The 27,628-nt window shown below is 38.8% G+C and overlaps 1 protein-coding gene across 9 annotated transcripts in view; it reads right to left on the reverse strand.

Annotated features, from left to right (window-relative positions):
• The window catches only part of CXADR (CXADR Ig-like cell adhesion molecule), an 85,833-nt gene that overhangs the window by 1,268 nt on the left and 56,937 nt on the right, over window positions 1–27,628 (reverse strand). For 5 of the 9 annotated variants that reach the window (XM_055279321.2, XM_055279320.2, XM_055279319.2 and 2 more), the window contains one exon: window positions 21,986–26,669. The exons of 1 other annotated variant lie outside the window; for it this stretch is intronic. In XM_055279321.2, coding sequence (XP_055135296.1) covers window positions 26,610–26,669 — 60 coding nt within the window. In that variant the 3' untranslated portion in view covers window positions 21,986–26,609. Of the gene's footprint in view, window positions 1–9,956; window positions 10,076–21,985; window positions 26,670–27,628 lie in introns of those variants that run through there. 3 more of the 9 variants (XM_063640656.1, XM_055279315.2, XM_055279318.2) reach the window with 3 other exon arrangements.

Raw genomic sequence — 27,628 nt, forward strand, 5'->3', positions numbered from 1 at the left:
TAAAGAAAAAAAGGAAAAAAAATTACTTTCAAAGTCATCACACTGCTTCCTTATGGGTCCTTGAGAGTTTTGTGGTGATGACAGATTTGTAGGTGATGGGTGTAAAGTTGGAAAGTTTCAAGTATTTTTATCATGAAGTTAGCAGGTAGAATTTATTTGTTGCTTTGCTTATGAGCATATTGGTCCTCATCTGTAGGTTTTTCATCTGTGTATTTAACCATGTATGGAAAATATTCAAAATAAAAAAATACAAATTTTAAAATATAACTATTTACATTGCATTAGGTATTATCTAGATTTAAAGGATGTACATAGGTTATATGCAAATACAAAGCCATTTTATATAAGGCACTTGAGCATCTGAGGATTTTGGTATCCAGGAGGGTCCTGGAACCAATCCTCCAAGGATACTGAGGGGGACGACTATATAGGCTTGTTGGGAAAATCAGAAGCATAATAGTGTCAAGAAGGAAGTGTTATTTTTGGCACATACCTAGTAGCCAGAACATTCCACGTTACTACAAAATCTCCTTAATTAGTTCTGATGATTAAATGACAGGGCCTCTTGGGGAAACTACTAGTTTTGAATTCGACTGCATACAGGTAGATGTATTACTCAGAAGATTCTGCCAATGTTTCGATTACCCATCCTCCACCTTGTCCTGAAACTTTAGAGCAAAAGAAAGCTCTCATAAATACGGCTTTTCCAATCTATTCCTAATGAAATAAAACAACCCCATCAAAAAGTGGGCAAAGGATATGAACAGACACTTCTCAAAAGAAGACATTTATGCAGCCAAAAAACACATGAAAAAATGCTCATCATCACTAGCCATCAGAGAAATGCAAATCAAAACCACAATGAGATACCATCTCACAACAGTTAGAATGCCCATCATTAAAAAGTCAGGAAACAACAGGTGCTGGAGAGGATGTGGAGAAATAGGAACACTTTTACACTGTTGGTGGGACTGTAAACTAGTTCAACCATTATGGAAGTCAGTGTGGCAATTCCTCAGGGATCTAGAACTAGAAATACCATTTGACCCAGCCATCCCATTACTGGGTATATACCCAAAGGATTATAAATCATGCTGCTATAAAGACACATGCACACATATGTTTATTGCAGCACTATTCACAATAGCAAAGACTTGGAACCAACCCAAAGGTCCAACAATGATAGACTGGATTAAGAAAATGTGGCACATATACACCATGGAATACTATGCAGCCATAAAAAATGATGAGTTCATTTTTTATGAACTCATTTGTAGGGACATGGATGAGGCTGGAAACCATCATTCTCAGCAAACTATTTCAAGGACAAAAAACCAAACACCACATGTTCTCACTCATAGGTAGGAATTGAACAACGAGAACACATGGACACAGGAAGGGGAACATCACACACCGGGGACTGTTGTGGGGTTGGGGGAGGGAGGAGGGATAGCATTAGGAGATACACCTAATGCTAAGTGACGAGTTAATGGGTGCAGCACACCAACATGGCACATGTACACATATGTAACAAACCTGCACGTTGTGCACATGTATCCTAAAACTTAAAGTATAATAATAAAAAATAAAAAAAATAAAAGAACAAAAAAAAAATTAATAGGTATTTGGCTATCCATTTTTAAAAATTAAACCCCTACTTCACACCATAAAAATAGATTCCAAATATATTAAAGAAATCACGTAACCACAAAAACCCTAGAAGAAAACCTAGGCATTACCATTCAGGACATAGGTATGGGCAAGGACTTCATGTCTAAAACACCAAAACAATGTCAACAAAAGCCAACATTGACAAATGGGATCTAATTAAACTAAAGAGCTTCTGCACAGCAAAAGAAACTACCATCAGAGTGAACAGGCAACCTACAAAATGGGAGAAAATTTTTGCAACCTACTCATCTGACAAAGGGCTAATATCTAGAATCTACAATGAACTCAAACATATTTACAAGATAAAAACAACCCCATCAAAAAGTGGGCAAAGGACATGAACAGACACTTCTCAAAAGAAGACATTTATGCAGCCAAAAAACACATGAAAAAATGCTCATCATCACTGGCCATCAGAGAAATGCAAATCAAAACCACAATGAGATACCATCTCACACCAGTTAGAATGGCCATCATTAAAAAGTCAGGAAACAACAGGTGCTGGAGAGGATGTGGAGAAATAGGAACACTTTTACACTGTTGGTGGGACTGTAAAATAGTTCAACCATTGTGGAAGTCAGTGTGGGAATTCCTCAGGGATCTAGAACTAGAAATACCATTTGACCCAGCCATCCCATTACTGGGTATAAACCCAAAGGACCATAAATCATGCTGCTATAAAGACACATGTACACGTATGTTTATTGCGGCAGTATTCACAATAGCAAAGACTTGGAACCAGCCCAAATGTCCAATAATGATAGACTGGATTAAGAAAATGGGGCACATATACACCATGGAATACTATGCAGCCATAAAAATGATGAGTTCATGTCCTTTGTAGGGACATGGATGAAACTGGAAACCATCATTCTCAGCAAACTATCGCAGGGACAAAAAACCAAACACCGCATGTTCTCACTCATAGGTGGGAATTGAACAATGAGAACTCATGGACACAGGAAGGGGAACATCACACTCCGGGGACTGTTTTGGGGTGGAGGGTGGGGGGAGGGGGGAGGGATAGCATTAGGAGATATACCTAATGCTAAATGACGAGTTAATGGGTGCAGCACACCAACATGGCACATGGATACATATGTAACAAACCTGCACATTGTGCACATGTACCCTAAAACTTAAAGTATAATAATAATAAAATAAAATAAAATAAAATAAAATAAAATAAAATAAGGAAAAAAAGGAAATCATGTAAATTATGAAACTATAGAAGTACTGAGAAGAGGCTGACTCACACCTGTAATCTCAGCACTTTGGGAGGCCAAGGTAGGAGAACTGCTTGAGGCCAGAAGTTTGAGACCAACTTAGGCAACAAAGTGAGAACCCATCTCTACCAAGAATAAAAATAAATAAAAGAACTGAGAGGAAATATGGAAGGATATATATATATATATTTCCACATATATATTTCCATATACATATGTATTTCCATATATATTTCCATATATATATACACATTTCCATATATATATTTCCATATATATATATATATATACTTTAGTTTCAGGAAATATTCCCAAAATTGGAAGACAGGCCATTTGGAATGGGGAAAAAATTTTAAATTTTCACAAAATGTGTAAAAGAAAATGAATTAATGTCACTATATACAAAAAGGGTCTGTATATAATTAAATCATTTAGCGGGGCCAAATCAATAAAGAAACACAAATGGCTAAAAACATTAAAAGATGTGACAATGGCACACTAATGAAAAGGGAACTATAAACAGACCATATTTAGACCAGGTGAAAAGGAATAAATCTCCTATAAAAATTACTGGCCACGTGTCCCAGAGATTCTGGTATGTTGTTTCTTTGTTCTCGTTGGTTTCAAAGAACATCTTTATTTCTGCCTTCATTTCATTATGTACCCAATAGTCATTCAGGAGCAGGTTGTTCAGTTTCCATGTAGTTGAGCAGTTTTGAGTGAGTTTCTTAATCCTGAGTTCTAGTTTGATTGCACTGTGGTCTGAGAGACAGTTTGTTATAATTTCTGTTCTTTTACATTTGCTGAGGAGAGCTTTACTTCCAACTATGTGGTCAATTTTGGAATAGGTGTGGTGTGGTGTTGAAAAAAATGTATATTCTGTTGACTTGGGGTGGAGAGTTCTGTAGATGTCTATTAGGTCCACTTTATGTAGAGCTGAGTTCAATTCCTGGATATCCTTGTTAACTTTCTGTCTCGTTGATCTGTCTAATGCTGACAGTGGGGTGTTAAAATCTCACGTTCAAAGCAGTGTGTAGAGGGAAATTTATAGCACTAAATGCCCACAAGAGAAAGCAGGAAAGATCCAAAATTGACACCCTAACATCACAATTAAAAGAACTAGAAAAGCGAGAGCAAACACATTCAGAAGCTAGCAGAAGGCTAGAAATAACTAAAATCAGAGCAGAACTGAAGGAAATAGAGACACAAAAAACCCTTCAAAAAATTAATGAAGCCAGGAGCTGGTTTTTTGAAAAGATCAACAAAATTGATAGACCGCTAGCAAGACTAATAAAGAAGAAAAGAGAGAAGAATCAAATAGATGCAATAAAAAATGAAAAAGGGGATATCACCACCGATCCCACAGAAATACAATCTACCATCAGAGAATACTACAAACACCTCTATGCAAATAAACAAGAAAATCTAGAAGAAATGGATAAATTCCTCAACAAATACACCCTCCCTAGACTAAACCAGGAAGAAGTTGAATCTCTGAATAGACCAATAACAGGTTCTGAAATTGTGGCAATAATCAATAGCTTACCAACCAAAAAGAGTCCAGGACCTGATGGATTCACAGCTGAATTCTACCAGAGGTACAAGGAGGAACTGGTACCATTCCTTCTGAAACTATTCCAATCGATAGAAAAAGAGGGAATCCTCCCTAACACATTTTACGAAGCCAGCATCGTCCTGATACCAAAACCTGGCAGAGACATAACCAAAAAAGAGAATTTCAGACCAATATCCTTGATGAACATTGATGCAAAAATCCTCAATAAAATACTGGCAAACCGAATCCAGCAGCACATCAAAAAGCTTATCCACCATGATCAAGTGGGCTTCATCCCTGGGATGCAAGGCTGGTTCAACATATGCAAATCAATAAATGTAATCCAGCATATAAACAGAACCAAAGACAAAAACCACATGATTATCTCAATAGATGCAGAAAAGGCCTTTGACAAAATTCAACAACCCTTCATGCTAAAAACTCTCAATAAATTAGGTATTGATGGGACGTATCTCAAAATAATAAGAGCTATCTACAACAAACCCACAGCCAATATCATACTGAATGGGCAAAAACTGGAAGCATTCCCTCTGAAAACTGGCACAAGGCAGGGATGCCCTCTCTCACCGCTCCTATTCAACATAGTGCTGGAAGTTCTGGCCAGAGCAATCAGGCAGGAGAAGGAAATAAAGGGTATTCAATTAGGAAAAGAGGAAGTCAAATTGTCCCTGTTTGCAGATGATATGATTGTATATCTAGAAAACCCCATTGTCTCAGCCCAAAATCTCCTTAAGCTGATTAGCAACTTCAGCAAAGTCTCAGGATACAAAATTAATGTACAAAAATCACAAGCATTCTTGTACACCAATAACAGACAAACAGAGAGCCAAATCATGAGTGAACTCCCATTCACAATTGCTTCAAAGAGAATAAAATACCTAGGAATCCAACTTACAAGGGATGTGAAGGACCTCTTCAAGGAGAACTACAAACCACTGCTCAACGAAATAAAAGAGGACACAAACAAATGGAAGAACATTCCATGCTCATGGGTTGGAAGAATCAATATCGTGAAAATGGCCATACTGCCCAAGGTAATTTATAGATTCAATGCCATCCCCATCAAGCTACCAGTGACTTTCTTCACAGAATTGGAAAAAACTACTTTAAAGTTCATATGGAACCAAAAAAGAGCCCGCATCGCCAAGTCAATCCTAAGCCAAAAGAACAAAGCTAGAGGCATCACGCTACCTGACTTTAAACTATACTACAAGGCTACAGTAGCCAAAACAGCATGGTACTGGTACCACAACAGAGACATAGATCAATGGAACAGAACAGAGCCCTCAGAAATGATGCCGCATAGCTACAACTATCTGATCTTTGACAAACCTGACAAAAACAAGAAATGGGGAAAGGATTCCCTATTTAATAAATGGTGCTGGGAAAACTGGCTAGCCATATGTAGAAAGCTGCAACTGGATCCCTTCCTTACACCTTATACAAAAATTAATTCAAGATGGATTAAAGACTTATATGTTAGACCTAAAACCATTAAAATCCTACAAGAAAACCTAGGCAATACCATTCAGGACATAGGCGTGGGCAAGGACTTCATGTCTAAAACACCAAAAGCAATGGCAACAAAAGCCAAAATCGACAAATGGGATCTCATTAAACTAAAGAGCTTCTGCACAGCAAAAGAAACTATCATCAGAGTGAACAGACAACCTACAGAATGGGAGAAAATTTTTGCAACCTACTCATCTGACAAAGGGCTAATATCCGGAATCTACAATGAACTCAAACAAATTTACAAGAAAAAAACAAACAACCCCATCAAAAAGTGGGCAGAGGACATGAACAGACACTTCTCAAAAGAAGACATTTATGCAGCCAAAAAACACATGAAGAAATGCTCATCATCACTGGCCATCAGAGAAATGCAAATCAAAACCACAGTGAGATACCATCTCACACCAGTTAGAATGGCCATCATTAAAAAATCTGGAAACGACAGGTGCTGGAGAGGATGTGGAGAAATAGGAACACTTTTACACTGTTGGTGGGACTGTAAAATAGTTCAACCATTGTGGAAGTCAGTGTGGCGACTCCTCAGGGATCTCGAACTAGAAATACCATTTGACCCAGCCATCCCATTACTGGGTATATACCCAAAGGACTATAAATCATGCTGCTATAAAGACACATGCACACGTATGTTTATTGCGGCACTATTCACAATAGCAAAGAGATGGAACCAACCCAAATGTCCAACAACGATAGACTGGATTAAGAAAATGTGGCACATATACACCATGGAATACTATGCAGCCATAAAAAATGATGAGTTCGTGTCCTTTGTAGGGACATGGATGAAACTGGAAAACATCATTCTCAGTAAACTATCTCAAGGACAAAAAACCAAACACCGCATGTTCTCACTCATAGGTGGGAATTGAACAATGAGAACTCATGGACACAGGAAGGGGAACATCACACTCCGGGGACTGTTGTGGGGTGGGGGGAGGGGGGAGGGACAGCATTAGGAGATACACCTAATGCTAAATGACGAGTTAATGGGTGCAGGAAATCAACATGGCACATGGATACATATGTAACAAACCTGCACATTGTGCACATGTACCCTAAAACCCTAAAGTATAATAAAAAAAAAAAAAAAAAAAAAATTACTGACCACAAGAGGGCATCAGATTTCCCTTTCCAATTTAGCCAAAGATTATATTCGCAAAGAATAATCTAGCTTCTACATGAAAAGTGTTAGTGGTTATAGCTTAAATCACTTATTTTCCTATGGGTCTACATGTAAAAATTGTCACTGGTAATGGAGAATTTTAATGAATTATGTCATAATTATACAAAACATTTATTATTTTTCTGTTAATAAAAGTAGTATTGTTCATTTAAGAAAAGAATTAAAACCCAGCGCAGTGGCTCATGCCTGTAATCCCAGCACTTTGGGAGGCCAAGGCAGGCCGATCATGAGCTGAAAAGGTCGAGACTATCCTGGCCAACATGGTGAAACCCCGTCTGTACTAAAAATACAAAAAAATTACCTGGGTGTAGTGGCACGCACCTGTAATCCCAGCTACTCAGGAGGCTGAGGCAGGAGAATTGCTTGAACCTGGGAGGCGGAGGTTGCAGTGAGCCGAGATCGCGCCACTGCACTCCAGCGTGACGACAGAGCGAGACTCAGTCTCAAAAAAAATAATAATTAAACACCCAGAAGCACAAAGACAGATCATCAGAATCGAAAACCACTATTAATAGTTTAATGGATGGGGGAGCTTTTACTTTATATACTCCTATACTGTTGTATTATGATATGAAATATATTCATTTTATAGTCACACAATTCGAAAATATGGAATGTTTTCTTATGCCATTGTTTTTTTTTCCTAAAGCATGATTTTTTATAGTTTCATGGTACTCATGTATGTGCCGTAATTGATTTAACAAATCTGTTACTAGATTTTAAGCTACAAATCTCTTTCAGAAATATCTTTTCAATCATATATCTCAATGCATACCAATGTTAGATGTTGGTCAGGAGTATTCATTTAAATTCCAGAAATAAACAGACAAGTTAATCTCAGAACTACCAACTTTATGAATTCACACATAAAAAATATAGACAATACGTTTTTCAGAGTTAATTTAATAAGTAAAGCCATAAAATTCAATGGAAAAACAGCCAGTGTGATTTTGTTTTACTAAACTCTATGGAAAAAACAAACATTGTTTTTGCATCTTGTAAATCATCCATCAACCACTTCTAAAGAAGAAGTGATAAAATATACTGATTGAAAATGAAAATGTATTTAAAATTTTTGAACTTTGTTTAAAGTGACTGTAACATGAAAATATAAAGTCAGTTTTGTTATTTGAGTTTTTGTTTGTTTGTTTTTGAGACGGAGTCTCTCTCTGTCACGGAGTGCAGTGGTGCAATCTCGGCTCACTGCAACCTCCGCCTCCTGGGTTCAAGCAATTCTCCTGCCTCAGCCTCCAGAGTAGCTGGGATTACAGGCGACCGCCACCATGTCCAGCTAACTTTTTGTATTTTCAGTAGAGACAGGGTTTCACTATGTTGGCCAGGCTGGTCTCAAACTCTTGACCTCGTGATCCACCCGCCTCGGCATCCCAAAGTGCTGGGATTACAGGCGTGAGCCATCACGCCCGGCCTAGGGGCAGGACTTTTTAAAACTTTCAGATTCGCAAGACCTTAATAATAGTAAGATGTCCAAATCCATTAGGAACCATTTGAACGTTTGCAAGACAGAATAACCAAACTTGTGAATGCAGGATGGCACCATGATGTGTACATTAACCACCCTGAGCTACAATACTCTCCTTCCTTAGAAGATGATCTTCACATCGCTGTTACAGACCAAAATCAATAAAATAAAAAGCCAAAGCTACGTCTTTAATTAAAAATCATCACTGATTGATGGCTTCATACCAGCCAAATGCTGGGCTAGGTGCTTTACACGGACTATCTCATGTATGTTCTTGAGGTCTATACAGTTTGTTCTTCACTTGTTCAGTGGCTGAGCCAGGATAACCTCTAACTCCAGAGTCCAAACTCTTAACCATTACATTTACTTCTTCTAACAGAATCCTTCCATTTATCTTAAATCATGAGTAAGCACAAATCTTTCCCACCTGAGTTGATTGCATACACATGCGCGCGCGCACACACACACACACACACACACACAAACCCAGGAATAAGCATGTCCTATGTATGCAAGCCTCGAAAGCACTAACGTGTGGCTATAATGGATCCCTTTCTAACACAGCAACAAAAGGAAGGAAGGAGGTTCAGATCCATTCTGTGTGAGGTACTACACCCGTGAGCAGCCCTGTAGATCCATTACAAGGTAATTTTAACAGAGATGGGACCAGATCATAATGAGGTCTTTCTGGTGAACCGTCCTCAAAAAAAGGGTCCAAAAAGAAATCCCATGTGATCATTAGGATAGTGCTGAATTTTAAAAATCTGTTTAAGATATTTCTCTCTTCTTCCTCAGCCTTTGAGCAAACTCAAAGAGAGAATTATATTATACATGCATTTCTTAGTTAATATTTGGGTACTTAATCATTAAAATACGTCTGTTCACTGATACCAGGGGGAGCAGAGTGGATTTTTGAGTGTGTGTGTCAGCACGGCCAAATCATCTGATGGCTATTTTGGATGAGATGGTAGCATATTTCAAGTATGGCTCTGATACTAGAATGGATGATGTACAAAAGTTATACATAGTTGTTGGAGAAAATTTGAAAAACAACCACCCCAAGTTAATCTCTTAAAATTTGGTGTATCTTTCCTTGACTACTATAGACATTTAAAGGTTTTTATTTTAACATTTAAAATAGCCTATGGACATTTCTGTTTTTTTGCAGAACTTTAACTGCTACGTAAATTTCTTCACTTAACTGTACCACAAATCTCTTGCCCATAACATTACAAGAAGTTTAAATCGAATCTATATATACATACGTTCATAAAGCTCTCCTGGTATACTATATAGCGCATCTTTCTCGTGTCCCGAACATAGCAGCTAGTATCTTTTAGTTGACAAGGCAGAGATTACGCTTCCTCTCATGTAATTGTTTAATTTTACTTCGTGTTCTCTCGTTTCTGTGAACACATAAAATGTCCCCTCCTTGTGAGATTAAAAGACTGATGAATGTTAGAGGACTATGATTTTCCAACAGGTTGCAAATTGCAGTCACTGATATCTTTTCTATCACGTTCTCTCCTCCCAGAATCGCAAGGTCATTCTCCTGTTCCCAAAAAATTATCTCATTGTTGACAGTTCTGGGACTAGTGAGAAGAAAAATGTCTTACTTAGCAACATTAAAAGAGCACAGTGCCAGCAGCCAACATTGAACTTGGGATAGTGTGTGACGGCTGACGTAAGATGTAACCTAGACACATCTTTTCAAATGCAAGATAACTCATTTTCTTCATTAGTTTGTGCTGATTCCATAAAACTGCTCTTGGCAAAAATTCCGACAACTTGAAGAAACCAAAGATAAATCAAGGAGACACACTGTTATAAGGATACATGCGGCAATGGCTTGATATGAACATAGCCAGAGCTGCTACAATTATTACCATCAGCAAAGATTACTGAGAGTTTATGTGTTGAACAGTTAGATGTAAAGATGTTTCTGCCTTTCAGAACTCTGATATCTGCTTAGAGATAGGAGATAAACACATGAAAAGATAGGTGACCCTGAGCTCCCAGTGAGGGTGCAATTTCAAGGAGGGAGAGATAAGTCAGGTTGAATCAGAATGGTTTGGAAATGGCTTCTCTGTGGGACTTAGAAAGGATTAAGATTACATAGCCATAAAAGGGCAAATATAAACTGTCAAAGATAACTTGAGGGGAAAAGTTGTGGGTCAAATCACAAAGAACTAATATTATTAATATTTAAAAGCTCCTCCAGTGGGGTGTGGTGGCTCGTGCCTGTAATCCCAGCACTTTGGGAGGTCGAGGTGGGTGGATCACTTGAGGTCAGGAGTTCGAGACCAGCCTGGCCTACTTGGTGAAACCTTGTCTCTACTAAAAATACAAAAATTAGCTGGACGTGTTTAGCTAGACCAGGAATCAGGACGTGTTCAGCTAGATTCTATTCCTAGCTATGTGGCCTTAGGAAATGGTGGCAGGCACCTGTAATCCCAGCCACTCGGGAGGCTGAGACAAGAGAATCACTTGAACCCGGGAGGGCAGAGGTTGCAGTGAGCCGAGATTGTGCCACTGCACTCCAGCCTGGGCAACAAAGAGTGAAACACCATCCAAAAACAAACAAACAAACAAACAAACAAACAAACAAAAACGGCTCCAAAGTAGCAGAATAGTAGTACAAAGGAAAAATGGCAAAAGATATCAATGGAATTCTCAAAAATATAATTTTTTTTTTTTTTGAGACAGAGTCTAGCTTTGTCACCCAGGCTGGAGTGCAGTGGTGTCAGAGCTCACTGCAGCCTCAATCTTTTGGGCTCAAGTGACCCTCCCACCTCAGCCTCCTGAGTAGCTGGGACTGCAGGCACCATACCACCACATCCAGCTAATTTTTAATTTTTTGTAGAGATGGGGTCTCAACTATGTTGCCCTGGCTGGTCTTGAACTCCGGGCCTCGAGTGATCCTCCCACCTAGCCTCCCAAAGTGCTGAGATACTGGTGTGAGCCACCGTGTCTGGTCCTACAAATGGTTTTTAAACAAAGAAAAAGATGCTCAATTGAGCAAATTGAAAGAGAGGTAGACTTTTAAACCATGTGATAATTTTCTCCTGAGGTCAGGAAAGATCAAGAAGTTGGATAAAAGTATGGTGAAGATTTTCAGGGGATAAACACTCTCATATATTGAAAGCATAAGCTGCCACAACACTTAGGATGCTGTTTTAATAATATCTTTCAAAATATTCTTTACTCAGTCGCTCCTCTTTTAGAAATTTATTTTAAAGATATATTTATACATACACAAAATGACATACATACATATATATTGATTGTAATTTTACTTGTTATACCAAAAGGATGGGATTAATTTAAATGACCATCAATTGGAAACTGATTATATACATTATAGTGTATCACTTTGATGTAATACTATACAGTTTTGGGAGAAAAAAAGCTTGCTTTGTACCAAAGATAGTAGATACAAAGGGAAATACAGAATGGCCTGAGAGCAATTGTTAAACTAAAAACAAGTTTGTGGCCTAGCAAGGTGGTTCATGCCTATAATCCCAGCTCTTTGGGAGGCTAAGGCAGGAGGATCACTTGAGCCCAAGAGTTTGAGACCAGCCTGGACAACATAGTGAGACCTCCTCACTACAAAAGAATTAAAGATTGGCAGGTGTAGTGGTGTGTGCCCATAGTTACAGTTACTTGGGAGGATGAGGTGGGAGGACTGCTTGAGCCCTGGAGGTTGAGGCTGCAGTGAGCCATGATCACACCCCTGCACTCCAGCCTGGGTGACAGAGCAAGACTCTGTCTCAAAAAAGAAACACTCTAGGCCGGGCGCGGTGGCTCACGCTTGTAATCCCAGCACTTTGGGAGGCCGAGGCGGGCGGATCACAAGGTCAGGAGATCGATACCACGGTGAAACCCCGTCTCTACAAAAAATACAAAAAAATTAGCCGGGCGTGGTGGCGGGCGCCTGTAGTCCCAGCTACTCGGAGAGGCTGAGGCAGGAGAATGGCGTGAACCCGGGAGGCGGAGCTTGCAGTGAGCCGAGATTGTGCCACTGCACTCCAGCCTGGGCGACAGAGCGAGACTCTGTCTCAAAAAAAAAAAAAAAGAAACACTGTATAAACGTTTATTTTTACTAGAGACAGGTTACGCCATGTTGGCCAGGGTGGTCTCCAACTCCTGGGCTCAAGATATCTGCCTGCCTCGGCCTTCCAAAGTGCTGGGATTATAGGTGTTAGCCAACACGCCTGGCCTGGAATTCTTTAAATTGGAAGTTGTCTAGGAAAGCTTTTGAGCAAGAGAGTGAACATAAGTGTTTTAAGAAAGTTAACCTAGAAGCGAGAGTTTCGTCAACTCTCGTCTAGGAGAACATACTTAACTGCAGAGGCTGTTTAATAAATTAATACATTTAATAAATGGCTGTCTTCATAATCAAATGGATTCATATTTCTTTCTAAAGTGGTCCAGGGCCAGGTATGGTGGCTCATGCCTATAATCCCAGCACTTTGGGAGGCAAAGGCTAAAGACTGCTTGAGGCCAGGAGTTTGAGACCAGCTTAAATAACATAGCAAGATCCCATCTCTATAAAAAATATAAGTAAATAAATGAAGTAGTCCATCACCTCTTCATGTCTTCCTGAGGTTAGATGCATCCAAATCCTCTATATGCAATAGTAAATGAATAGGAAAGGTTGTTTCTTTTTATAAAATACAACAGGAATGGAACAAATCAGGAGGCCTTTATACAAACACACTTTTATTGAGCACTTACTCTGCCAGCTAATATCCAGGCCCTAAATGGCCAGTGTAACAAGTTTGTGATTCAAACCTCACCAGCACCATCACCATTCAAGGACTGCTTTCTGTGTTCTAAGCCTCTTCTCTCTCCCATTCTTCATCCCAAATTTCCTAAATTTCATCTCTTTTCTGTCTTGTTACCCTACCCTACAACTGCCAACCCGCCCAGTGAATGGCCTCACCTATACGTGATAAAGAAAATTGAGACTGGCGGGACGCAGTGGCTCACGCCTGTAATCTCAACACTTTGGGAGGCCAAGGCGGGCGGATCACAAGGTCAGGAGATCGAGACCATCCTGGCTAACGCGGTGAAATCCCTTCTCTACTAGAAATACAAAGAATTAGCTGGGTGTGGTGACATGCACCTGTAGTCTCAGCTACTTGGGAGGCTGAGGCAGGAGAATCGCTTGAACCTGGGAGGCGGAGGTTGCAGTGAGCCAAGATTGCACCACTGCACTCCAGCCTGGGCAACAGAGTGAGACTCTGTCTCAAAAAAGAAAAGAGAAGAAAGGAAAAAGAAAAGTGAGACCATCTAATAACATCCTATCCACACAGTCAGAAATGTATTAAATCTGCATCCAACTCTCTCCACTTTCTTCATTTCATCTTGGCCCCTTCTTTCCAGGCTCTCTTTCCACAGCCTACATTAATTATGCTTGCATCTCTCCTATCTTAAACTAACCTTTGCCCTGCTTCTAGTTGCTGTTCCCTCTTGCTTTTTCCTTCCCTTCACCACCAAGGACTTTGAAAGAATAGTCTATTAGCTTTTATATTGGGTCTTTTGAATCAGATGTCTCTGGAACTAGTGGGGGATCCAGTGAAGGGGGGATGTGGGAGGCAAAGAGAAGATAAACAATAACCATTTCATCTGATATGATTTGAACCTTACATAGGATTTCATTTGAGACAGGTATATGCAAAATGTACTGCTTCCTTAGATTTCTTAATTTTTTTTGAAGACAAGGTCTTTTGCTGTCACCCAGGCTGGAGTGCAGTGGCGCTATCATGGCTCACTGTACCCTTGGGGCTCAAGCAATCCTCCCACCTCAGCTTCCTAAGTAGCTGGGACAACAGGCATGTGACACCATGCCCGGCTAATTTTTGTATTTTTTGTAGAGATGGGGCTTCGCCATGCTGGCCAGACTGGTCTTGAACTCCTGGGCTCTGCCTGCCTTGGCCTCCCAAAGTGCTAGGATTACAGGCGTGAGCCACTGAGCCCAGCCCTGCTTCCTTAGATTTCTTTAATCCACTGTTCTTAAGTGTTGACCCAACCATCCTACCAGAAGTGGTCCATCATCATGTATGATTTCATTTTCACAGTAGGGTTTTCTTAGTTCCTGCGTGCCCCAGGGCGCTGACTTGGGCTTCTTCTCACTCTACACTCTTACCTGGTGATTTCACCATATGCCTTTCACTTAGAAAGGCCAGAACTTATCACCTCACACCTGTTAGTTTAGCTATTAAACAAACAGACAAAAACAAACCAAAGGTAAGTGCTGGTGAAAATGTGGAGAAATTGGAACTCTTGTACACTGCTGGTGGTAATGTAAATTGGTACAGCCATTATAGAAAACAGTATGGAAGTTCCTCAAAAAATTAAAAATAGAACTACCCTATGATCCAGCAATCCTACCAATCTTTTGGTATTTTCAGAAGAACTGAAATCAAGATATTGAGGAGCTACTTGCACTCCTATGTTCACTGCAGCATTATTCACAATAGTCAAGATGTGGAAACAACCTAAATGTTAATAGATGGATGAACAGATAAAGAAAACGGTATCTAAATACAATGGAATATTACTCGGCCTTAAAAAAAAAGTCCTGCTATATCCAACATGAATGAACCTGAAGGACATTTTGCCAAGTAAAATAAGGCAATCTCAGGAGGACAAATATTGCATAAAACCACTTTTATGAGGTATATAAAATAGAAAGCAGACAGTAGGATGTGCCAGGAGAAACGGGGAGGGAGAAATGGGAATTGGGTATTCAACAGGTAAAGGTTTTAATTATGCAAGATGATTAAGTTCTCATGTTAAATATTTTTACCACAATTAAAAAAAAAAGGCCAGAAGTTCACTTTTTTTCTTACCAAGGTTTCTTAAATTGTGTTCTAGAGATCAATGCATCAATTAAAAAAAAAAAAAAAAAGCTTGCAGAATGGTCTGACATGTGAGAAAAAGTGGTTTCACTTAAATTTCATTTCATTTTCCCAACAACCCATTGTCTTAATACCCATGCTCTGAATGCTCAAAAGAATGAAAAAGACTCTAGGAATGCAACATTACATATGACATAAAATTAAAAACAATCTCTAGGTCCAAAAATAAGAAAATGATGAGTTATGGAATATCAACTTAATGAAACATCATGCTTCATTAAAATGGATATATATGAAATACTTCCAACAACAGATGTTTATGATACAATAATATTAAGTAGAAAAAAAATTAGAGAACATGCACTTTAAAAATAAAACATATACTTTGGGAGGCCGAGGCGGGTGGATCACGAGGTCAGGAGATCGAGACCACAGTGAAACCCCGTCGCTACTAAAAATACAAAAAAATTAGCCGGGCGTGGTGGCGGGCGCCTGTAGTCCCAGCTACCCAGAGAGGCTGAGGCAGGAGAATGGTGTGAACCCAGGAGGCGGAGCTTGCAGTGAGCCGAGATCGTGCCACTGCACTCCAGCCTGGGTGACAGAGCGAGACTCCGTCTCAAAACAAACAAACAAACAAAAAATATATATATATTTAAATATGCCAGAAGTGAAATAGGACGGACAGGTTTTGATGATGATGTCATGTAAAATATTTTAAAATTCATTTACTATCGGTCACAGTGTTATCTTAACAAGGAAACAATTTTTTTTTTTTAAGACAGGGCCTCACTCTGCAGCCCAGACTGAAGCGCAGAGGCACACTCACAGCTCACTGCAGCCTTGATCTCCCGAGCTCAAGTGATTCTCTCACCTCAGCCTGGCGAATAACTGGGACTACAGGCATGTGCCGCCACATCCAGCTAATTTTTGTATTTTCCGTAGAGACGGGTTTCGCTAATGTTGCCTAGGCTGGTTTTGAATGCCTGGGCTCAAGCAATCCACCCTCCTTGGCCTCCCAAAGTGCTGGGATTACAGGTGCGAGCTACTGTGCCAGGCTGGAAAACAATTTTTTAAATATTTCACAATCAAGTCAGATGAAAATCAAATTTGAATTTGGATAATAAATGAATTAAACACATGCTGGCTTATAGAGAAATTATTTCAATAGTTCTCGTGACTGGCAGGTATTTTGATATAACACAGTAAATGATGTCACACATGATGGCAGTACTGGTGTATATCCTAGAGTTTTGGAGATAGTCTAAACAGCATGGAAATGTAACGTATTTAACTATAAATATAGTGCTTTTTTGTTTTTTGTTTTAAAATAAAGACTAGTCAAGTGCAGAAGTGAGAAGGGGCAAAAGAGTAGAACAAAGAGCTTGACCTGTAACTGTGAACATTTAATGGAGATAACTCACTATCTTTGGACCTGCTGGTTCTGCTTTTGATTGAACAGTGACAGAGGAAGTGTGAGTAGAGACATGTATTTTTCTCATGGTTAGTACATAACACCAAGGGACTACTTCCGAGTTACTGTAAAAATCCCAAAGGCAGGGTAACCATAAATCTTACTGCTCAATCCAACATACTTTTGAGAGCAAATGATTTATTGCTGTTATCAATTACACTGAAGTAACAGACATAAATCTACCCCCAGAAAAGTGGGATAGTCACCTTATATTAGTGAGATATGAGGCAAATATTACTAATATAATACAAGAATAATAATGATGCTAAAAGCTAACACTTAACTGAGCACTGACCAGGTGCCAGCCTGTATACCTGACATATGTAAACAGCAATGCCGTAAAAATTGGGATAGACACTACAAGGCAGATACTATTATCCTATTTTATTCGTGAGGTAAAGGAGTATAGAGAGGTTAAGTGGTTTGTCTAAGGTCATCCAGCTAGTAAGTAGTGAAGCCAGAGATGGAACCAGAGCCGGCTATCTCCCAAGCTCCTTTTATGGTGTTATCCTGTCCAAAGTATTTTTGGAGGATTCCCCATCTCCTCGCCAACAGCCTTTTAAGCACTTACTGCATTTGTACCAAACTGAATTTGTTCAATCAATGGAACCCTGTTGGGCTTGTTTCTTTTTCTTTCTTTTCAAAGCCCTTAAACCTTTTTTTTTTTTTTTGAGATGGAGTCTCGCACTGTCACCCAGGCTGGAGTGCAGTGGCACGATCTTGGCTCACTGCAACCTCTGCCTCCCGGGTGCAAGTGATTCTCCTGCCTCAGCCTCCCAAGTAACTGGGACTACAGGCACCCACCACCACGCCTGGCTAATTTTTTCAGGGTTTCACCATGTTGGTCAGGCTGGTCTTGAACTCCTAACCTCAGGTGATCCACCAGCCTTGGCCTCCCAAAGTGCTGGGATTACAGGCGTGAGCCACTGCCCCCGGCCTAAAATCATTTTTTTTTTTAACTTTAAAAATTTTACAAATTAATCTCAGCAGTTTGGGAGGCTGAGGCGGGTGGATCACGAGGTCAGGAGATCGAGACCATCCCGACTAACACGGTGAAAACCCATCTCTACTAAAAATACAAAAAAAAATTAGCCGGGCGTGGTGGTGGGCACCTGTAGTCCCAGCTACTCGGGAGGCTGAGACAGGAGAATGGTGTGAACCCGGGAGGTGGAGCTTGCAGTGAGCCGAGATCGTGCCACTGCACTCCGGCCTGGGCGACAGAGCGAGACTCTGTCTCAAAAAAAAAAAAAATTTTTTTTTACAGTTGAGGACAGGCATGGTGGCTCACACCTGTAATCCCAGGACTTAGGAGGCTGAGGCAGGGGTATCATTTGAGTTCAGGAGTTCAAAACCAGCCTAGGCAACACAGCAAGACCTCTCTCTATCAAAAATCAAAAAAATTAGCCAGGCATGTTGGCACGCCTGTTATCCCAGCTACTTGGGAGGCTGAGGCAGGAGTATTGCTGAGCAAAGAAGATCGAGGCTGCAGTGAGTTATAATTGCACCACTGCACTCCAACCTGGGCAATAGAGCAAGACCCTGTCCCAAAAAAGCAAAACAAAACAAAACAAAAAACAGAAAAGCCTTCCCAACAGGAGCAGCAGCAGATAGAATGAGGCACTTTATTCAAGGTTGCCAGGGATATTATCTTTCTCACTGGCTGACAGCATTGGACCCCTAAATATCAACCCTTATGTATGTATGTATGTGTGTGTGTGTGTGTGTGTGTGTATGTAATATATATATATTCCATATTTTTCCATTTCCCTACTTCCTATTTGAGTGAAGAGCCTATAGTTTGGGGACTTGTTTATATCACACACATCCTTGGTAATCAACATTTTTCTATCTCCAGTCCTCTCTCCTACTCCAGATACATCTAGGTATCTATCCAACATCTCCATTTGCATATCTATAAATTTCTCAAACTCAACATGTTCAAAACTGATTTCCTTAGCTTCACTTCCGAACATTCAAATAATTAGCGCTCTGACCACTGCCTTTACTTCTCTCTGCATTCTCTACCATGATGACTTCATCTATTCCTGTATAAAATCTGCCTTAAGGCTTAAAGCTGCCAAATTTTCTCTCCATTTCTGAATTTTCTACTTAAGTCCAAGTTGGTAATTCACCTGCCTTCTATCATCATGCCTGGATTCTAATAGACATTTTATATGTTGCATGGCTAAAGCAGGATTCTACTTTCAAATTTGCTAATCCTTCTGTCTTTCCTAGCTTCGTATCACAATTTCCCACACAGTTGCTCCAACCGAAAACCTAATATCCACTCACCCTTCATGACCAATCCATTCACTGTTAACTTTTTAAAATAAATATTCAGGATAAACTCACAAACACACATACACAAGTACTGGAATATGTATAGAGCATTCCTAGAAGGGTAAATAAAAAACTGATCATATTTTTCACTATATACTCAGACCTTTTGAATTTTATTCTGTGAAATAGATGACCTATTCAAAAATTATCAAAATTGAAGAAGCAATCAGTTAATGCCTTTTGAAGGCGAAGTGGGGACAGAAACTGGGAAATACGGGTGAGAGGGTTAGATTTCACTCTATACTTTGTGCATTACCTTTCTGAAATACTTTACAAACTATTTCAGGTTAATAGTTATCTTGTGAATAACTTAAAATGTAGAATTATCACTTCTTGGCCTTTTGGCTAAGATCCAGTGTGAATTGTAGAAGTTCCTTTAAGCTTTACTTCCCTCAAAAAGTAGTTTTATCTTGTCAGCAAGATTCACTTAAAAAGACGAATTCATAATCTTTTTTTTTTTTACAGGGTCTGCTCAGTTGTCAAGGCTGGAGTGCAGAGGCACGATCTCAGCTCACTGCAGCCTCCGACTCCTGGGTTCAAGCAATTCTCTTGCCTCAGCCTCCCGAGTAACTGGGATTACAGGCATGCGCCACCACCCAGCTAATTTTTGTATTTTTAGTAGAGATGGGGTTTCACCATGTTGGTCAGGCTGGTCTCGAACTGCTGGCCTCAAGTGATACACTCGCCTCGGCCTCCCAAAGTGCAGAGATTACAGGTGTGAGCCACCGTGCCCAGCCTCATAACCATTTCATCAACTACTTTTTCACTTGAAAAGCAGATGTGAAATTAACAAAGTCACCCATATTTGAAATAAAGATAGTATATTCCTGGGGCAGGCGGAGGCAGTTGAGGACCATGAAATAACTATGTTGGCATAGTTATTTAGGTGTTGATACTGTTATTATGCCACTGAAAGTTAAACAGAGAACCCTCTGGGTACATGTATTACACCAATGCACACTGTCTTACTAGTCCCTCTCATAATGTGCAGTCATCATTACTGTTAGGGGTTGAAGTGTCGCCATCCTCTAAATTCCTATGTTGAAGCCTCAGATTCCCTAGAATCTCAGAATGTGACCTTGTTTGGAAACAGATTTGCTACAGATGCAATTAGTTGAGATGCGGTTATATGGGTAGGTCCTAATTCAGTGACTGGTATCCTTAAAAAAACGGAAATGTACACACAGTGACAGACATGCATAGAGGGAAGAGAGATGGAGAAAATGGTCACCACCTACAAGCCAAAGACAGGGGTCTGGAGCAGATCCTTCCCTCACAGCCCTCAGAAGGAACCAATCTTGCCAACACCTTGATTTTGGACTTCCAGCTCCAGAACTATAACACATTTCTGTCCTAATGTATTTCTGTTTTGATGCAGGATAATACATATCCTGCATCCCAAGGATAAATACAAAGAACTTTCATTATTATATCAATTCTATCTCTTTGAAATCTTCCAACATCCCCTGTGAAGTAGGTATTTTGTACCATTTTAAGCACTAGGAAACTGAAGCAAAATGAAGCAACTAGTAATAAGTGGTATTTACACATGCCTGACTCTAAGTCCTGTGCTCTTCACCTTTTAATCCCCGAGTAGAAAATTTCACATCAGTATAAATCGGTGGTTCTCAAAAGGAGGCGATTTGGCTCCGACCCCAGGGGAGGTATTTGGTAATGTTTGGAAATACTTTTTATCATCACAACTGTGGTGGGGATGCTGTGGTAGGGGGGACCAGGGTGCTACTGATATCCAGCGGGTGGAAGCCAGGGGTGCTGCCAAACATCTTGCAATGCACAGAACAGTCCCTTACAACAAAGAATTATCCAGCCCAAAATGTTAATAGTTCTGAGGTTGAGAAACCCTGGTATAAACAAAATATTCCTCAACATGCTTCTTACAGTAGCATCAACAGCCCATTCTAGTTTTTCCTGAAATCAACATTTACAGTCAATGAAAATACTTTAAGCCATAACAAGATGTTACTTTGGTTCGAATATCTGTGCGTCCCTAAAATTCTTATATTGATATACATTTTATTAGCCAGAAGCCCAAATCTCACCATTATGTTGAAATCTTAATACCCAACGTGATAGCACTCAGATGTGGGGCCCCTTTGGGAAGTGATCAAGTCAGGAGGACTCCACTCTCATGAATAGCATTAATGGCCTTATGAATGAGGCTACAGGAAGCTCCCTTTCCTCCTTTCTGTCATGTGAGAATACAGCAAGAGGCGCCATCTTTGAAATAGAAGGTAAGCTCTCACCAGACACCAAATCTGCCAGTGCCTTGATCTTTGACTTCCCAGCCTCATATCTGTGTATATATACACACATTGGGCAATGTATCTGAAAAATGTTTGAGTTTATACTGTAAATTCTGAAATGATCACAGAATGTTGGAGGTTTCAACCCCAAATATTATATACTGTTATATAAGCACACAGGAATGGGGAGATAATGGCCTGTATGCTTGACATGTTTTCAATGATGTATTAATATGATTGTTGCAATCTTTATTTTTTCTGTTTAGAGGATACACAGGAGGGGGGAAGGAAACCATGACACAGCAAGCAGGGAGGAATAAAATATTAAAGCTTTAGTGGACATTGTATAAAAGGCACAATAAAGCCACACCATGAGGCAGAGAACTGCTTTCTTGATTTTATTTCAAAAGTACACAAGGTCACAAAACTAGAGCAAGTTGTTTTTCTTAACAAATTTTGTTCTTACAAATTTCAAAATCTGCACCATTGGATATATAAGCCAGAAATTGTACATACAAAATCTGAAACTGACACTGTCAATTCTATACTTTGCACACGTGAAGTGTCAAAATATTTTTCTCAGTAGTACAAGTGTATTTATCACTAAAACTCACAATTAGGGAAAAGAATAAGTGAATCAATGAATTGTGGTTCTCTTAAAACTTGTGTCATTAAATAAGTTAGCAGAAAACACAAAGTTCTCTTTTGATGGAGCTTTTAGTCTCGATGACTAAAATCAAACCCAACTGATATGTACTATATTCTTAAATTATAAAATAAGATAAATTATAAAAGTTAACCTTAATGAATAAGAGGCTGGAGTTATCTGCTATAAGATAAATGATCAGCCTTCCCTAAAGATAAATAAACTGAACCACAATTCACAAATGTGTTTATTATTCTTCCCTGCTTCTATAACATTTATAAAAGGAATTTGTGCTCAGTTGTGGTCTATTTTAGTGTTAAAATAGGTAAATGAGTAAGAAATCCTATTGCAGAACATGATGCCTTTATTGCTGGAATATCCAAAGGCATTCAAAACATTAAAACTTGCCCAGAACATTTACACTACTAAACACAGGAATGTTATAAAGATATATGTACATATATATAATATATATGTCACAAACCACTAAGAAGTTAAAATTGTGCCAACATTTTCTACAAACTACTCTTTACGTGACACATCAAAGCATTAACCACATAAAATATGAACTTTTTCTGTTCACACTGGAATAAGGCATCTGAAAGCCCTAAACACTGCTGAAGTGAAAATTGGAAGAAAAAACTCTTAACATTCACATAACATCAAATGTACATGCTGCACGCACACAAAAGACACTGAGAATATTTTTAAGAAGCCACACATCACAGAATTTGATAGTCAACTTCATGCAATGAGTTCCTTTTATATTTAATCAAAAGGTTTACTTGCCCCTTTACTCGTTCCAAATTTCCAAGATTAACTCTTAAATTTGAAAAAGTATCTTTTTAATAAAAATCAGGATCTCTTTATATCCATGATCTATATGGATAGTGATTTGGATTTTTTCAATCAAACTCTCCCTAAGATACACTCAGGCTGTGTTTCTATTTTAGAATGTCCATGGCAGATAGCTCAAATTAAAAAGCAGTTTGTCCAGAATAATTGGTTACTGTCATGAATAACAGACATTTTTGGGGGTGGGGGAGTGAGAGGCTCTCTAATAAGGGAATCATATTAGTTAAGATCGCCAGTAAGAAAAAGAATAGCTGTAAACTACTCCATATTCAAAGTACAGAACTGGCTGGATGCTGCGGCTCACACCGGTAATCCCAGCAATTTGGGAGGCCAAGGCAGGAGGATCTTTTGAGCCCAGCAGTTTGAGACCAGCTTGAGCAACATAGTGAAACCCCATCTCTTTAAAAAAAAAAAAAAAGTACAGAACTATATATTCTACAGTATCATTTCTCTTCAAATTATCTTCTGTAACCTAAAGAGATGGATGGTATCAAGTCTCTCAGTTATAAAGTAGAATCAAATGGCTTTGCTGTTAAGATGCAGTACTGGGCCAGGTGTGGTGGCTCATGCCTGTAATCCCAGCACTTTGGGAGGTCGAGGTGGGCTGATCATGAGGTCAGGAGATCGAGACCATCCTGGCTAACATGGTGAAACCCTGTCTCTACTAAAAAATACAAAAAAATTTAGCCAGGCGTGGTGGCGGGCGCCTGTAGTCCCAGCTACTAGGGAGGCTGAGGCAGGAGAACGGCGTGAACCTGGGAGGCGGAGCTTGCATTGAGCTGAGATCACGCCACTGCACTCCAGCCTGAGCGACAGAACGAGACTCCGTCTTTAAAAAAAAAAAAAAAAAAAGATGCAGTACTGTCCTTGACTGATCTAACTGAAATGCTTTAGTTATTTTTTGTTCAACTACTTGATTACCAATAGTAATTTGGGAGCAAATATTTGATCTCTGGTTCAACTAAATTATCAGTGAGAACTACTTGAAAATCTATTGGTACTATTTGGCTGACAGAATTTTACAGTGAGACATGAGCCTTTAAAACAATGTCCTCTAAAATATGAAGTATATGGGAAAAAAAGTCTTGTTCCTCATGTGTTATTAAAAAAAAAAGGAAGCAAAGTCTTATACTTGTCCACTTTCTATGATAACTTCTACTTAGATCAATAGGATAATGTTCATTGTATGACAGTCAGGAATAGGAAGGACCAAAACTTTATTATTAATGTTCTGTTTATTTACTTATTTTTATAATATTTTATAAATAAACTTTATTAATATAAAACAGGCCAAACATCTGACATTCAAAAATGGCTACTGTTATAAAATCAGAAACATAGTCAGAGTGTTGGGAATATTGAAATTTCTAAATCTTTATGAATAACACAATCGCTTAAGTTATATCCACAAAGAACAGAAAAGAGGCAAGCTTGAAAATGTGAGGATAGAAAGGTATCACAGTGATGTGTTTTTAGAAACAGTACCTTCACCTCTAAGCACCTTTCAGGTAGGTGATAGCTAGCTCATAGGCACCAGAAATTCATAACAGAAATTAAATTACCCAAAAGGCACAGATGAAAATGTTAACACAAGTATAAAAGTAATTTTATGTAAGGTTAAAACCTATTTTTAAAATGCTTCCAAATATGTAAAACTATACACAAATCCATTACACATTCAGCTTAAGTTTACCATTAAAAAGTGTACACACAATACTCTAACTGTAAATACATGCCACCATTTATAATGTAGCATTTACCACCACAGCACCCAAAGATATTAACAGAAACCAACTCCCTACTAAAATCTAGGGAAAGGTTTTAGAGCTAGTGAAATAATTTATTGCAGACCATATTTATTATAAAGAAACTGTTGGCTCATTCTACTATATCCACACTCCCTCACAATCTTAAGGGAAATACAATAAATCCACTTTCTTCTCCTAAAATGATATTTAGCACATTTGGCAAGGAGGAGTAGTCCCTTTACTCCTTTTTCTTATCTTTTTTTCTTTTTCTTTTTTTTTTTTTTTTTTAAGAATAAATCACTTTCACAAAACTAAGACTCAAACTTTTTCGAAGCTCAGCTTGATTTGCTGGAACTACACAGAGACATGTTTGATCACACAACAGCAACTGTACATCCTCCCAAGTCTGGAATACAGAATTGATGGAGGACACTTACTTGCTTAAAATGAATTTGATTATTCTGCATTTATGATAAAAATATCATCCAGGGATTATATTCAAGAGGGTAAATTTAGGATTACATGTTTCTAGAATGTATAATACGTAACACCATCCAAAAACAACAACAACATAAAGCACTGAAACCGAAGAACCACTTAAAATTTAGAATAAATTAGGAAATGTCAGTCTATAATTGTCAAACAATAAATGAGTTATAATATTTTTCTAATAAGAAAAATATCACCTGGGAACTATGAGATACTACCTCCTTGATCTGGCTGGCCACCATTTTGAAGACCACCACGGATCTCAAGGCATGAGACCACTCACCAGCAAAATCTATCCTTGCTACTGCACCTAGTGTCATCTCAGTATGTGGCCGACAGCAAACGTTCTAACTTAATCTGATAGATGCTCCTTTGGCATATAATAAAAGAGCTTGCTAAGTCCCTATTACCTGTAGCAGCCTATCAACTAAATATTCAAGAAGTCATTTCATAGACAAGGTTTATGAACGACTTACAAGTAAAATTAGTAATTTCTAAACCACTGTAGTGTTTTCTGTGTTTTTAGAGATATTCCAAACACGCAGTTTTCAAAGGAGCTGTAAAAACAAGTACAAACATACATGTGTAATTTTGTCATGGATATTTCTGTACTAATTTGGGGGAGACTGATGGGCCATAAATAAATGAGATACACATCCTAAGAATAATGGTAAAAATTATCAAGTACCACTTTCAGACGGTTATTCAAGTATCAACTTGGTATGCAAGTAAGTTCACCAATTTCTTCACCTATGATTTCATATTCAAAGTGCTACATCTTACTTAGGTACTGACAAATTTAGAAACCTTTATAATCAACCTCTTAAAGAAAATCTAGCTTTTTCAGATGGTAAACTTGTCTTTACTAACTTTAATGCCTGTAACTATTTCGATATAACCAAACAAAAATTTTTAAAAATATATTCCGTACAGTTCCTGATTAACTTATTTTTTGATATATTTTGAGGCTAGTAACAAAATTTAGACCAGTATAGGTTTTCATATATCAAACAAAGGAAAGGAGCACAGAGAGCACAGATGAGACATATGGAGGCTCTATACTATAGACCCATCCTTGCTCTGTGCTGGAATCATCACAGGAATCGCACCCATTCGACTTAGATTAGGGGCAGCTACCTTAGCAGGTGGGAGAGTCGGACTCTGAGGAGTGCGTTCAAAGTCTTCACTTGGTACTTGGTTATACTGAGTCTTGGAATATCCTTCCATGTTGGAAGGAGACATGGATCCCAGGGATGAATGATTACTGCCAATGTAGCTTCTGGCAGTGGACGTACGGCTCTTTGGAGGCGGCACATCTTCCCTGGAAAGCAAAGTCCCCAATACATGTCAAGAGAATAAGTTTCTAAAAACCTACAATTATGCAAGCTATGAATCATGGATAAGAGCCTGTATTTAGGTACCAAACATATAAAAATGTGTGTGTGCCACAAAAAAGCAAAAAGTACAAGCCATAACGTCATAAATTGTGTATCTGTCTCCAATCTGTCATTTTGATTAAAGTTATAACTTCACACTTAATGAAATATGGTATTTACACAAATGTAGATGATTCTAGAATGTTGTCTTACAAAACACAAATCTCAAATAGTTTCATATTCTAGTAACACTGGTCAAGATAATCTAGTTAAAGCCATGTAACACTTTATAGTTGAGAAAACATTAACACCTACAGATATATTTCTATCTTAATCACACCTGTAATCCCAGCACTTTGGGAAGCTGAGGTGGGCAGATCACCTGAGGTCAGGAGTTCAAGACCAGCCTGGCCAATATGGCAAAACCCCATCTCTACTAAAAATACAAAAATTAGCCGGGCTTGGTGGCAGGTGCTTGTAATCCCAGCTACTCGGGAGGCTGAGGCAGGAGAATCGCTTGAACCCAAGAGGCGGAAGTTGCAGTGAGCCAAGATCGCGCCACGGCACTCCAGCCTGGGCGCCAGAGTGAGACTCTGTCTCAAAAAAAAAGAAATAAATAATAAATTTTAAATTTTTTTTGAAAAGGAAAAGAAAAAATTATTTTTATATTAAAGTTATCTAAAACCTTAGCTGAAAACACTACAGATTTAAGTTTGCTGGGAATTTAGGCATAAGAATTTTCATACCAAACACTGACAGAGAGCTCAATGGGCTCTCCATATCCAAGGGTTCCACATCTGTGAAGCCAACAAACCACGTATGGAAAATTTTGTTTTAATATTTTTAAAATACCTAACATGTACAGCTTTTTTCTTGTCATTATTCCCTAAACAATACATTATAA

The sequence above is a fragment of the Symphalangus syndactylus genome, chromosome 5 (assembly GCF_028878055.3).
Source record: "Symphalangus syndactylus isolate Jambi chromosome 5, NHGRI_mSymSyn1-v2.1_pri, whole genome shotgun sequence".
Classification (NCBI taxonomy): Eukaryota; Metazoa; Chordata; class Mammalia; order Primates; family Hylobatidae; genus Symphalangus; species Symphalangus syndactylus.